Source organism: Cygnus atratus, chromosome 18 (assembly GCF_013377495.2).
Source record: "Cygnus atratus isolate AKBS03 ecotype Queensland, Australia chromosome 18, CAtr_DNAZoo_HiC_assembly, whole genome shotgun sequence".
NCBI lineage: Eukaryota > Metazoa > Chordata > Aves > Anseriformes > Anatidae > Cygnus > Cygnus atratus.
The window spans coordinates 6,643,306-6,656,502 of record NC_066379.1 but is presented as its reverse complement, the minus strand read 5'-3'; the positions used below and the strand labels follow the sequence as shown (position 1 = coordinate 6,656,502).

Below are 13,197 nucleotides of genomic sequence, written 5' to 3'. Positions count from 1 at the left end.
GGCCACCAGCAACTAATACAGGGGCTTTCCCATCTAATTCCTCTTTGATAAATACTAAGACATCATGATTTTTATCTGGTCTCACCTTGCAAGAGGCCCAAGGCAGCATAGACTCCGATTCGCATGGATGTGTTGTGCTGAGTCCCATTTATCACTGGCTCGTTGGTCCAGTCACTGAGCCACACATTGGCCCCAATAGAAGCAGCATTTTGACAGCAGTATAGGAAACATATGGCTAAAGAGATGACAGGGCTGACAGCCTTCATGTATTGCCAGAACACTGTTAGCTTTACCTGCAAAAATCACACACCAAAGCTGGTTTGTACAACTTACAGAATCAGAAGTTCAGACAGAAAAAAGAATCCTTCAGCAGAGGAACTACTAAGTTCAAAACTGCCCAAAATCTAACAGACCGCAGAGAAGAGTTCACCTGCCTGAGCTCCATGTCAGGGCGGTAACTTTCTAAACAAGTCAGAAACTTATCTGAAATATTCTTTTCCTCCATTTTGATGAACTGTATTGTACTAGTTTTGTCGGGTTTTAGTTTTTAAGACTGCAAGACAGGCTGGGAAGAGGTTTATCAAACAGCTGCAAAGGATGGGTAACAGGAACAGCAACCAAGCCTTTCAGGCAAAAGCAGCAACTTGCCAGGCATATCCAGCTCGGGACTACTTAAAGGGCCTATTCAGGTCCTTTTTTAGGCCTCCATTCAGGTGTCTGTACAATAAGTTCTAAGGTAATGCAAAAAAAGGCAGAGAGGCAAAAAAGACAGAGGCTCAGGACACAACAGTCTCTAAAAAGGCATAAGGAAGAACAATTTAGAGAACAAGTGTTGCTGATTAGGGACTTTAACAGCTAAAACAATCCACAGAAACAGTCAATTAAATGTCTGTGCTAGGAAGCATGTACACCAGACAGTAAACAGGACATGTTGAGTGGTAGGACACCTTCTGAAATGGTAGGAAGGGGCTTTCTTTGACAAGATCACCCTGTTCCTTTTCCATCCCCTTTGCTGTCCCTGGATTTTATGTCTTTATTCCTATCTTTTCTTTTTCCCTTTTCCTCTCTTTTTTTCTCTATTCCTATTTTACTCCCTGGCCCCGCTTGCAGAGAGTGCAGCCCCTTTTGTACCCATGAGCATAAACTGCTCTTGAAGATGATGTGGAAGGTATCATTTAGACAGAACAGATCCACTGGCATGCAGCAGGCAGCTGGCTTGTAGAACCCACTGCTGCAGGTCATCAAATATCCAGTGCTGCAGCTGGACTTGCACAGCAGCCAAAGGGTTTAAAGACTAACAGTGCTGAAAGCTCTGCAATGCAAAGACAGAGCTGACAGAGTGCAGTGCTATGCGGTATCAGGTGACTGTGGCAGGAGCTGGAAGGGATTATTTTCTTCCCTAACTACACAGTCTTTGCCAGGTGCAGAATTCCCTGCCAAAAGCCCAAATCTGAAGGATCAGTGGCCACCAGATTAATTCCTAAAACGTGCTGTCATAATTTATACAATGCATTTAACAGAACTGGATCAAATGTAAAAATAAAAATGATATTTTTTCAAGCAGGAAAAAATGAAGAACAAGGAAGGGAGAATATCACACTATACCGTTCCCGTTTCAGTGGTTTCTGCCTGAATAAGTTTCTCGTTAGGATTTTTTCTTGGCAGAGGAGGCTCAGCTGGCTTCTTTTCACAGACTCTCCGTTTCGTTGACATTTTGTTGGGACATTCTCCTCCCTCAGAAGATATTACACTAAGTTGCCTAGTCAAAACAATAGAGTCATTAGGAGAAAAAGGGCATATTGTGGCTGTGCTAAAGCAAGAATGGGATGCAGCAGACTGGACTTCATCCCAGCACTTTTGCCCTGTTCCCATGCCAGCCTCACTTGCAGATATGGGTGTATGTAGGATCCCCATGGATGTAAAGTGATGTTCAGTAATGCCAGAACTATAGTTCCTAACAAAGGCTGTGGCAAAGGCTGGACACTTTGATACAGGGCAGTCCTCATGGCAATACAGGCTTTTCAAAGCTAGCCCCCGAGCTTCTCCATTTTCACATCAACAGTAACTGGAGAGTGTTCCAAGGGTATGGTTATGAAAAATGTTGCTTTAAGAAGTTGGTTCAATTTGGATTAAAAAGAAGATTGCAGGAACAGGTGTTTGATCTTCTTTGCATGTTCTTTCACATTTACTTTCAAAAGGACTCCATAACAATTTATTTTTAAGAGGAAACTAAATCGTAGACCGTGAGACAGTATTTGATTAACATCTTTCAGATGTGTTTTACCCCAGACACAGATTATAAACACAAGAGGACTTCATGTTTACCTAAGGAACTGTTTGCGGGCCTCGTTCGTCACAGGTTCGTTATCTGCCAGATCAGTGTGGATGCTGAGGGTGTCTTCAGCTAGCAGGACCTCTTCCTCTTCCACCACTGCAAGACAAGATTACATCTCAGATATTCTGCTGAGTAAAGCAGAAAGCAGAGAAACAAGTGGCCAGGCAAAGCAAGAGTAATGAAAATCAATACCATAGCAGGAAAAATCATAGTATATAATCCCATCATTAATCACCCCCAATGGCAGTAGTCACATCCCTTCGGTGCATCACTTTACCAATTGCAGAGGTCTTCTGAGGCAGACTGGTGACCAAATGCATTCACATCTCATTGCCTTCGTGCATCCAAAATGCTAAGTGATAGAGTTATAGTTAGTTCTAGCTAAATTTACATATCGAACATGCTCTAGGCATGATCTTGGGATGGGGTCTCATGTTGGAAACTACTGCAAGCCTCTGCTATTGCTAAAAGATGCCATGCATGTTCCTTTCTGTCTGTCTGGTGAGAGCACAGCACAGCACTGCAAAGAGCGTGAGAACACTGCCACACAAAGGAAACTTTTACCAAAATGCTTTAATCTTGCAATATTTTATCAGCATAAAACCAAGCTTAAAGGTAACCCAAGATTAAAGTATCATTTAACTTGTGTGGAAAAAAAACCACAAACAAACTGAACAACAACATCTGAACAAAGGAAGAAAACCAAATTCTGTGTAGCCCTTATGATAGCAGACCCCAGTTTGTTCTTTCCTATTCCATTTTCCTGCTGAGCTCAACCTTGCCAATTGTAAAAGAAATTCTCAACTTTGAAATAATTTCAAACACAAGAATCGCTTTTTCTAGGACAAATCAAATGAAATTTTTGAACTAAATTTCTTTGGGAAAACATTTATCAATAAAACAGAACTGGTCAAAGACAGCATTTTTTATGGTAGTGCAGAAAGGAAAGACAAATGTCAGGATGTCATGAAGGAGCAGTGGACAGTATACAGAGAAAGTGCCTGTAATCTGGTTGACAGAGAAAGACATATTTTAAGAAAAAGCAGTACTGTACTTGTTAGTTCATCCTCTTCGATGTCTTCATCAAGTGCATAATTTCGAAGGAATTCTGCAAAAGCCTTGTTTTGTTTCAGAAGGTCTTGGTAAGATCCCATTTCGGAGATTTTGCCATCTACCAGGACAATTATATGGTCTACTTGAGGCAGGAAACCAATGCCATGGGTCACCAAAATACGGGTCTGGATAGGGAAAAAGAGAAAAAAAACCACATCCCTCAGCTGTCATTGTTGAGACTAAATGCTGCAGTGCACTAATGCTACCCAACAAGTCAAATAATACTGCATTTTTGAGACGGGGAGTGAATTATCACCTTAAGGTGAAATGCCAAGAGAAATACCCTGCCCTTGTTAGTCAAATTAGCTTCAAAAAATCTACATGAACTTACTATGCTTCCTACTACCTGCTGATATAGCCACAAAGGGAAGTAAAACAACTGAGTCATCACTCCCCTCTTTCCCTTTTAAGCACTGAGACAGTCCGAGAAGGTTGTAACAGGAGTAGAAGGGGAAGCAGAGAGGCTGTAATTTGGTTGCATACTGCCAAAGACTTCCGTAAAATTAGTAAGCTGTTGCAGCTTCCTCACTGTGCCACCTCTGAGTAACAAGCAATACTAAACTGACAACCTTTACAAGTTCCCACAAATGCCTTGATTTTGGACATCTCAAATAGTTGGGTTTTTAAAAAGACAGAACAGGTTTTTGCCTCTACATGTTCTGACCAGATCACATCACTTTTGCACGTACCTAAATAGCAGCTCACCGCAGAATCTGTGCTGTGGAGAAAAGGAATGATTCAGCGCTAAAGCCTCAGTGGTGAAACAACTTTCCTGTTACCCATTAGTATTTCAGAGCTTATGTGCATTTGTAAGAGAACCTAAATGTCAGCTTACTTTTCCTTTAAGTACCCCATCTGGACCAATAACTTTGTCAAAGATGTGCTTTGCAACATGCGAGTCCACAGCAGAAAGAGGATCATCTAACAGGTAAATGTCCGAGTTACTGAACACAGCGCGAGCAAGGCTCACTCGCTGCCTCTGGCCACCAGAGAGGTTGATACCCTGAAGGGAAGGAGAGAGCAAAATGTATCACACAACTCAGTTCAGATAACAGCTATGACTTTTTATGGCTCATACACCACCAGACACATGGATGCTAAATGAAACATGAGATGCTGAATAACGCACTCAGAGCCAGGGAAAGGAACAGAACGCCTCTAAATCTGTTCGCTGCCAAACTTCCACTCACCCAGCAATCTGCAGACAGAATAAGCTTCTCACTTAATAAGCTCCTAAAGGGAGCTGTTAAAACTCAAAACAATGAAAAGGAAGACTGTCAACAAGGACATAAAATGAAAACACTCAAAGCAGGGCTGCAGCACCTGGAACGTCTTCCATGTCTCTCATCTTACATACAAATCCATACATTCACCCAACTTCATGAAATCCATCTCAAATTTAGTGGCCTGTGAAAGAAAGCTTTGTCGGCAATCACTGACGTAAAAGTTTCTCATTAAAATGAGATGTTAAGGGATGATCATATTACTTTTTTTACTTGAAGCACACCATATGTTCCCTCCCCTTTTATCCACACAGGAATAGGAAGGACCTCAAGTATTCTGGCCAGATGCATGCTTACAGTTGGACTACAAATGGAGATGCTCTGATCCACCAGGGCTAGATGTGCAATTATGTGATACGGTATAAACACTCACTTAAAGTTAGGAACATGTCTAAGTCCAACTATCTTCCAGAGAACTGCCTGCATGTTTCAGCGCTGATTGTAATAGGGATGCTGTCGTAAAGATCAAACCAAATCAAGTGCTGACTCTACAGTGTTCTGTTTAGCTCAACAGAAGAGGAATCATCAAGCAGGTCTGACTTGAAAAAAATTACCTTCTCTCCTATCTCAGTCTGATCTCCCCCTGGCAGCACTTCCAGGTCAGTTTTTAAAGCACAGGCCTCCAGGACATTTTGGTATTTTTGTTCATTAGGAGCTTGGCCAAACAAAATATTATCTTTCAGTGTGGCATTCTGGATCCAGGCTTGTTGAGGCACATAAGCGACAGAACCCTAGAACAAGATAGGAGACAGGAAACTCCAATTTTTAATAAGCATCGATTCACGCTCACAACTCTGATTAAGATCTTCAGCACACATATATAGATCCTGTTTGATACGTATTCAAATTATACATATATGTGTACTAATTGCTGATCCACAATTGATTGAATCAAGAAAGTAATTTCACGTAAAACACAAGTAAACAGGTGTGAACAAAACCCAAATAAACACACAGACAAGCTGGCACAGGAGCAAACAATTCCATCTCTAGCCTGATGTGCACTGCAAGCAACGGTAGGCGTAAGAAGCACATTTCTATACCATTGTTAAATGGCATTAGAAACAATACCAACCTTCACAGCCACTTCTCCTTCCAGCTTTTCCATTTCACCCAGGAGTGCAGACACCAGAGAAGACTTCCCACAGCCAACATGGCCAACAATAGCAACCAAAGCACCACTGGGGACCAACAGATTTATACTGTGGAGGAAACAGGCTGGAAATTAATTAAATATTAGTTTACTAAAGACATTAGAGGTCTTTTAAATGGGCTAAAATACACAGTGACAAATCAGCCTGACCTCAGCCTGACTGGGTATAGTAAGCATAGCTTGGTCACCTCTTGGTTTTCTCCTCTCTTTCTCATGTACAGTCAACTGTAAGCAGAACTGTAGGAGTAAATGGAAACCCAACATTAATCTATTTTCTTGGTTGTAAATCAGTGGGATTGGTAACAAGCCTTCTAAGACCCTTTGCTGTGTCACATCAGTCCATCAGCAAGTCAAACAGGGCTAATAAGCCTTTTGAAAGCAATCTTCCAGAAATCTTTTGGGTTTGATTTTAAGAACCAGGAGCAACTGTACTGAAGCAATGAGTGAATACATCACACCTAAAAATGTCCAAACCATTTTACTAAAATATTCCCAGTGCTAATAAACAGGGTTCACAACTACAAAAGACAAATAAATCTTTCCCAGTAAAAAAAATCCTTTACTGTTTTTCCCATGATGTCCTAAAAGGTACTGCTTTAGGTTCCAGTTCTGAAGGTGATGTGGAAATGACTGATGGACAGTCTCTTCACAGTGTCTTTCACTAACGAAATCAACCCGAACTTCTGTTTGCAAAGATCCTGATGCAGAACTAGGGCTTTAATGCTTTTGCAGATTCTTCCCCAAGAGGTAGTTGATATTTTGCACACTGCAAGAATGTTTTGTTTGTTTTTAATAAAAACATCAAAGCAAGAAAACTCAAAAACATTACTTCTTTTTTTTTTTTTCTTCTTCCCATTATTCTTTCCCTCTAGCTGAGTTTTGCCTTACTGCTATTTTAGGAAGTCACCAATTAATTTTTAGGCCCAGGTAGCTAGCAATTTGTGCTGGAGATGCATGGTTCTTTCTGACACAAAACCCAGAACACTGAAGTCAACCTGGCTGCAGATTTGGTTGCCTGAACCAAAGCAGCTCCTTTGAACTCTAAGCCTCTTGCTGACAGGTTATCCACGTTAGCCTGTTAATGTAATAAACTCAGCACAGCATCACAAACTCCTCGGACTGAGAAGTCTATGGATACTTATCAGGTTTCTGTGATTTTGATCTGACAACAAAGCATAACATAGGGAAGTATATGCTTCCAGGCAAATTTTATTTGTATTCATACAAATAGGCAAAAGAGTAAAACATACACCTCCATAGTCTGGAAATGGCATATGTATAGCCACAGGGATGCGCCTGCTACAAGAACCTTAAAAGAAGAGACTACTGTTCACATGCCCATGAGCTAGAATTAAACCCAAACCCAGACATCGGAACTGCCTTCATAAGCCATCAGATCAATTTAATCTGTCCACTGCTTCAGTTAAAAAAAAAAAAAAAAAAACTATTTAAGAAATTTACCTAGCCTTTCTGTCCTTTAATAGATAACTAGTCTAGGCTGGTCGCTGTGGAGTTAAAGCTTTACAGCACTGTTCTATAATGCCTGAATACTATGAGGCATGAGTATTAGCTAGATGTTTTAAAGTCAGACGAGATGCACTACGGGGCATGTGGTAACAACCTTGCCCAGAAATAAGCCTGCAGATATTAGCAGACATTTTTCAAACAGACCTTCCAAGAGTCAGAAAAAAGGGAAGCAAGTAGATGTATTGCAGTTGCATAAAGAAATCTTACTCTTTCAAAGACGGCTTAAGGTCCTTTCCCCAGCTGAACGTTGCATTTTTAACACTGATGGTATAGCCTGCATGACAAAAATGCAACAACAGAGAAGGCAGGAAAACTGTTACACAGAATAGTGTGACTGAGAGACTTGCACACAAAGGAACCTTTACAGGTTTCATGTACGCTGCAGTTCCCTTTTCTATTGGTATGGGAAGCACAGTCTTGTGATTGCACTGGGTCACGAGATGGGAATGTTCATCAGGGTGAAAATAACTGGTTGCAGCTTAAACTACAGACAGTGAGCTTACAGACCTATGGAGCAGAAAAGTCCTGCTTCACTCTGTCCAGGTGAGACTGGTCCCAACATTTGCTGCTCAGAGTAGTTCTCAGAATCCGTGTGCAATCATTAGCACAACTTTACTTAAGAAACCACTTTCAAGTCAGTAGGAGACCAACAGCATGCTGTTGACTTTGATGATTCAGATTAAATTTGCCTCTGCACAGCTTTTTGCTTGCCACAATAACAAGTCACAGATCTGCAGGCTTTCTTCACCTCCTGTTGGAGCGGTGTATAACAATAAGCATATGACAGCTACACAGCTATCCCTCCTCCTTCTCCACTGCATCACACACAAGAGAGGTTTCAAACCACAGCATCATCAAAGTCCATTACACGAGAAAACACAGCTTTTCAGTGGTTTGCTCATTCTTTTGGGAATACTGTGTTTGCAATAGAATAAAACAGAACTCCTGTTTATAATATTCCTGAGCATTTGTGCAGTGTGAAAGGTATGAGGAGGTCTTGTTGACCCTAGTCAGTGGATGTACTTCATTATTCAGTGCCGTTAGCAACCATTATATTGTAGATGCAAACTCAGGCCCAACAATGCAGTGCAAAGCTCAAAAATATAGCCAGATACTTTTGTAGTTTCCACATAGTCTAAATGACAAAACACACACTCTTCAGAGAAGAAATTAAAAAAAAAAAAAAGGTAATATTGTTGTCATTTGCTTTTTGCTTTTTTGCTAACTCAGCCAGTCCAAAACAAATACAAGATGCTTGTTGTATTAGCATAGTTTAGAAAAATACTGATCTCTTTACCTGGTGCAATCACTTTTGTTTCCACACAATTTGGATCAAGCTCATCATGACTCAGGAACTGCTGTATTCTCTTTAGGGAAACACTCGTCTAAGAAAAGAAAGCAGCATTATTTTGTCATTCTTTTAATGGGGACTTAATGCTCTTACTACAGAAAAGATAAACATGCAGAATGGCTTAAGCTTTCACTCCATGGGCTTCCTGAACAGTGACTCATTCTTTCCCTGCAAGCAGTCTTACGCTGAAATTCATGTTTTTAACTGTGAACTTTATTAGACGAAGCTACATTCATCTGAGTGAAGCAAAATTCACATATGTGAAATGCCACGCACACAAGCTTACTCAGATGTCTAGCTTTCTGATACACGGCAGCACTAATGAAAGGATATTAGAAAGAAAACTAGCTAACAGGCAGATACACGGCATCTCTGCTTTCCAGAAATCAGAGCTATCTGGTGTTCTTTTTGTATTTGAAACAACTTATGCACCAGACCTTCCTTACCTGTGCAATGTTGCTAATGACTTGTGGAAGCATATTGAGGGGAAACTTCAGGATATTAAACAAGGAGAGGGAGACAAAAGCCTTTTCTGCATCCAGGATATTATTCTCATCCACTGAGACATATACAGCAAATGTTGTCAATGCTACCTGAAAGCCAGAAGGTGAGTTTACTGCGAGATGTGTGTAACATTTTGACATTTTAAAAAGCGGTCAAGCCCGAAGCATATTAGAAATAAACGCATCAACAACAATATCAGGAAAATTCTCCATATTTGACCTTTTCAACATGCTTGTCATATGAATAAGTTGATACTTGTTATCAACAAAAAAAAAGGCATGCAGAATAAAGTAACCGTCAGATTACTAATGGCTACATTTAGTTGAACTAGAAGCTTTAGGTGGTGAACTACAGAACTCTGGTAAATTCAAATAAGTGTTTATCTAGCTGTGGTTTGGCTTCATTTCCAGCTCCACCTAATCAAATTTACCCATTGTAAACTGCAGGCTAAGCAAACAAAATTTACTGATCAATAAGAAAGGCAGTAACAGCCAAGTTATTTGCTGGCTCGCTATATGGCAGGGACCATGCATTGCAAAGGTACCTCCCTGTGCAGTACACCAGCAGTGAGCAGGCAGAGGAATGTGCACTGAACCCAACTTGAAGGAAACATGAAAGAGGCATGATCTGGAGGCCGTTAAGAACATTTTTACAGGCTTGGGCCTTTGATCTCAAGAACTGTTGGCTAAGAACATTTTTGACAAAGCACTTATCTGGATGTTTTTATGCATGCAAACCAAAACTCTTCATGCAAAAGGGATTGTGGTGCAAAATAAAAAAAAAAATGAGGAAAAAAATCATTTCAGAATTGACAATGTGACATTCAGGCTTTATATTTTTACATTAAAACTTTTTTTTTCCTAAGGTAGTAGCATAATTTAACAGCTCCTTCTCCCACTAAAACAAACAGAGCACTGTAAGAGGAAAGGCAAAAATGAAAGCGTAAGACACTGAGTCGACCGACTCAAAGCTTTTTGGCGAGGAGTTTTATACACAGGTATCTCAGATGTTTCAAATTCTAGTTTCAATTTGTTGTGGGAAATACTTTGAAGTGGTTGGAAATTCTCCTGAGACAGCTATTCTCAGCTTCCACTGGCAGGCTTTACCAATAAATACTTTGATACTGATTAACAAATGGGCTCTAGGTAAATAGAAACCTTGCTTCAAAGCACATGAATAATTTATTATTATTATTTTTTTAGAGGTATTTATATATTGTTCCAACTTACGGTTGGCAAGTAGAGAGCCTATTTACGAACTTCACACATCCTTCAACGATATGCTTGTACAATTTAAAAAATCATGCAAATTCAACTTACCAGGAATGGTGCGCTGATCCATGCAAAGGTGGACAAAGAATTGAGATAGGCAGATTTTTTCAGAACTCGCAGCTCATTCCTTCGTATCTCCAACACTTTTTCTGAAAATGATGGCTCCCAAGCATACAGCTTCAACACCTTTATGCCACCCAGAATCTCATTCATTAATTTAATGCGGGAATCTTTATACCGCATTTGTTCCACCTAGGTTATTGGTAAACACAAGAGACAGTGTGTCACAGGAATGACTAGATGAGAGCTTTAAACATGTTGTCTCATAGCTGTGATGGTCCTTGGGCTATTTCTAAAGAGGATGCAAAAGGAGATTAAAGAAAGCCAGACCATCATCAGTAAACTCACTGTGCAAGTCTATACTTCCAAAGAAACCAGGAATCCAAGAAAATTATTGAAAAGATGAGTATGAAAGCTTTCTATTCATCTTCAGTGTTAGGAGTTACATTTTCAAAACCACCCTTAAGAAAGATTCAGGCTTTTCAGAAAAATACTACCCTACTTCCTTTGATTGCTTCAGATTTTTTTTCCTGATATGTGTAATTTTATTTCTCATGGGATCCCTTGAAATTTGTGGTTACTCCTAGTTTATTTTTCTTCTATACACTAGAACACAGTGCTTCATTCAGCTACTTCACAAAAATCAAATCCCTGCTCAGCAGTGTAGACAAAATAAAAAATTGTGTTCACACACACCTAGTTATGCATCTCCAAGCACCTTATTGAGGGCAAGGGAAAAAAAGAATGCTACTATTAACATGTTAACATCAAAGAGATTTAATGGAAAGTCTGGATGTCTCTTTAAGGCATGTAATAATGCCACTCTGTTACTAAGGTTGTGTTTAAATATTATCATTTATACTTGTTTTCCAGCTCTTATCCTTTTTACATCAGTAGCTTGATTTCTCTTTTAAACCTTTCAGCCAGCCACTGATAGGTTACACAGCACAAACTACTTACGAGAGTTTTGTAGCACAAAGCCAGAGGGCACTATTATATTGTTTTTTCAACCTTTCTTGACTAGAGACTAAGTGTAGGGAAAAAAAAAAGGAATAAAAGATATTTTTACCACAAGATAATAATTCAAATTTAGCCCCAGCTCAGTAGCGATGAAAGTCAACACTGGCCATTAATATAAGAAACAAGTTGCCACATTTCGTTTTCCATCTCTAAAAAGTCATTCATAGCTCAAAGAATTACATTTCCCCTTTCCCTAGACGTTCCTAGAAGAATAAGCTGCCAGATGAAGGGAATATAGAGACAAAAACTTCTTGCTAACCCCAGAAGCTGTTCCAGCAGCATGAGTCACTGACTCAATGCCACACCTTTAAATAGCATTCGATTCACTATGGTAAAAGTACTATCTGAGAGGATACAGTTATTAAACTTATCAGTACAATCTTACTTTTAAGTAAATTGGTGCAAATGGCACCTCAGAAATCGCCAAGACACTGCTGATGCCTTCACTTCTCATAGCACAGTTAGAAATTCAGATAATGCCACCTTCTCTGCTGGTACCTTACCTGGAATGCTCTGGTTTTCATTGCTATTGCAGAGTTGAATGGGATAAGTAATACCATCACAGCAACTCCTGCCAGCACAGAAGGCCCTAAAGCCTTGATTGAAAGAAAAAAGGTAAGTTGTTGTTGTACCCAAGTGCTGCTATCCCCTATGGCGAGCATTAAAACAACAGCAGGTTACAGAAACTGAAATGTGTTGCCTCACTGGTGAGCATTCTGCATAGACAGCTAGACTCCTCCTGGTGAAGTATTCTGATTCCACACAACAACAATGAGGAGACAAAAATAAGACAACATCCATCCTGAGTTACCGTTACACCAGTACTGGTGACAGCAGAGTGCTTTGTGATTTACCTGTTAAGTGGTTCCCAGGGGGAGAGGGAAAAAAGTCTGAACTAACGCAGATACAGAGCTATTGAGCAAATCTAGAAAGTAACAAATAAGCTACAGAGAAGGCATTTTTCCACTGACTTCTCCCTGACCTAGGGAACTGTAATTACTGAATTAACCCAGTGCCCTCAATATGGATAAGAGCACACACAAACTGCTAACTACCAGAGCTCTGCTTACCAGCAGAGCAGTAACTCATAAACCTACTGCAACTTTATGGCTCTTGAGAATAAATCAGTATAGTTACGTTGGTGCTACTGCTTTACAGATTAACTACAAGGAAACATTTTAAAGATGAAAGCCAGTGCTCTAACCAAACATGGAATAAACAAGAAACTTCACTGAAGCAACGGAAAAAAAATATGTTTATTCCAGGTGAGATTTGTGTCACGCTGACTCACGCAAAACTTATTATAGCATAATATGATTGTATGATTTTTTTTAAAGCACTTCCCTCGAGTTCTCATTTGTATCTACTACTGGGAATACAGTGATGAGTCTAAAACTGCACCTATCAAAGCGTCCTAGGGACAAAGGAAATATAAAGGCTATCTTTGGTTTCAAATGTGTTATCTTGCCTGCCAGCTGAAAAAAACAACTATGAAACTAATCGATCTTGTACACCAGTGCAAGTTATTTCACCAAAACAAGGCAGAACAATAAGCTTAAAAAAAAGCAGTGGTGGGTCAA

At 39.9% G+C, this 13,197-nt stretch overlaps 1 protein-coding gene across 2 annotated transcripts in view; it reads right to left on the bottom strand.

Moving 5' to 3' along the window:
• ABCC3 (ATP binding cassette subfamily C member 3) overlaps window positions 1–13,197 on the bottom strand; it is a 48,385-nt gene that overhangs the window by 7,935 nt on the left and 27,253 nt on the right. For both annotated transcript variants that reach the window (XM_035558802.2, XM_050714372.1), the window contains 12 exons: window positions 12,121–12,213; window positions 10,586–10,789; window positions 9,209–9,355; window positions 8,709–8,796; window positions 7,619–7,685; window positions 5,807–5,933; window positions 5,286–5,462; window positions 4,284–4,451; window positions 3,390–3,573; window positions 2,326–2,431; window positions 1,606–1,759; window positions 86–293 (listed from right to left, as the gene is read on the bottom strand). In XM_035558802.2, the coding sequence (XP_035414695.1) occupies window positions 86–293; window positions 1,606–1,759; window positions 2,326–2,431; window positions 3,390–3,573; window positions 4,284–4,451; window positions 5,286–5,462; window positions 5,807–5,933; window positions 7,619–7,685; window positions 8,709–8,796; window positions 9,209–9,355; window positions 10,586–10,789; window positions 12,121–12,213 (1,723 nt within the window). The remainder of the gene's footprint in view (window positions 1–85; window positions 294–1,605; window positions 1,760–2,325; window positions 2,432–3,389; window positions 3,574–4,283; window positions 4,452–5,285; window positions 5,463–5,806; window positions 5,934–7,618; window positions 7,686–8,708; window positions 8,797–9,208; window positions 9,356–10,585; window positions 10,790–12,120; window positions 12,214–13,197) is intronic.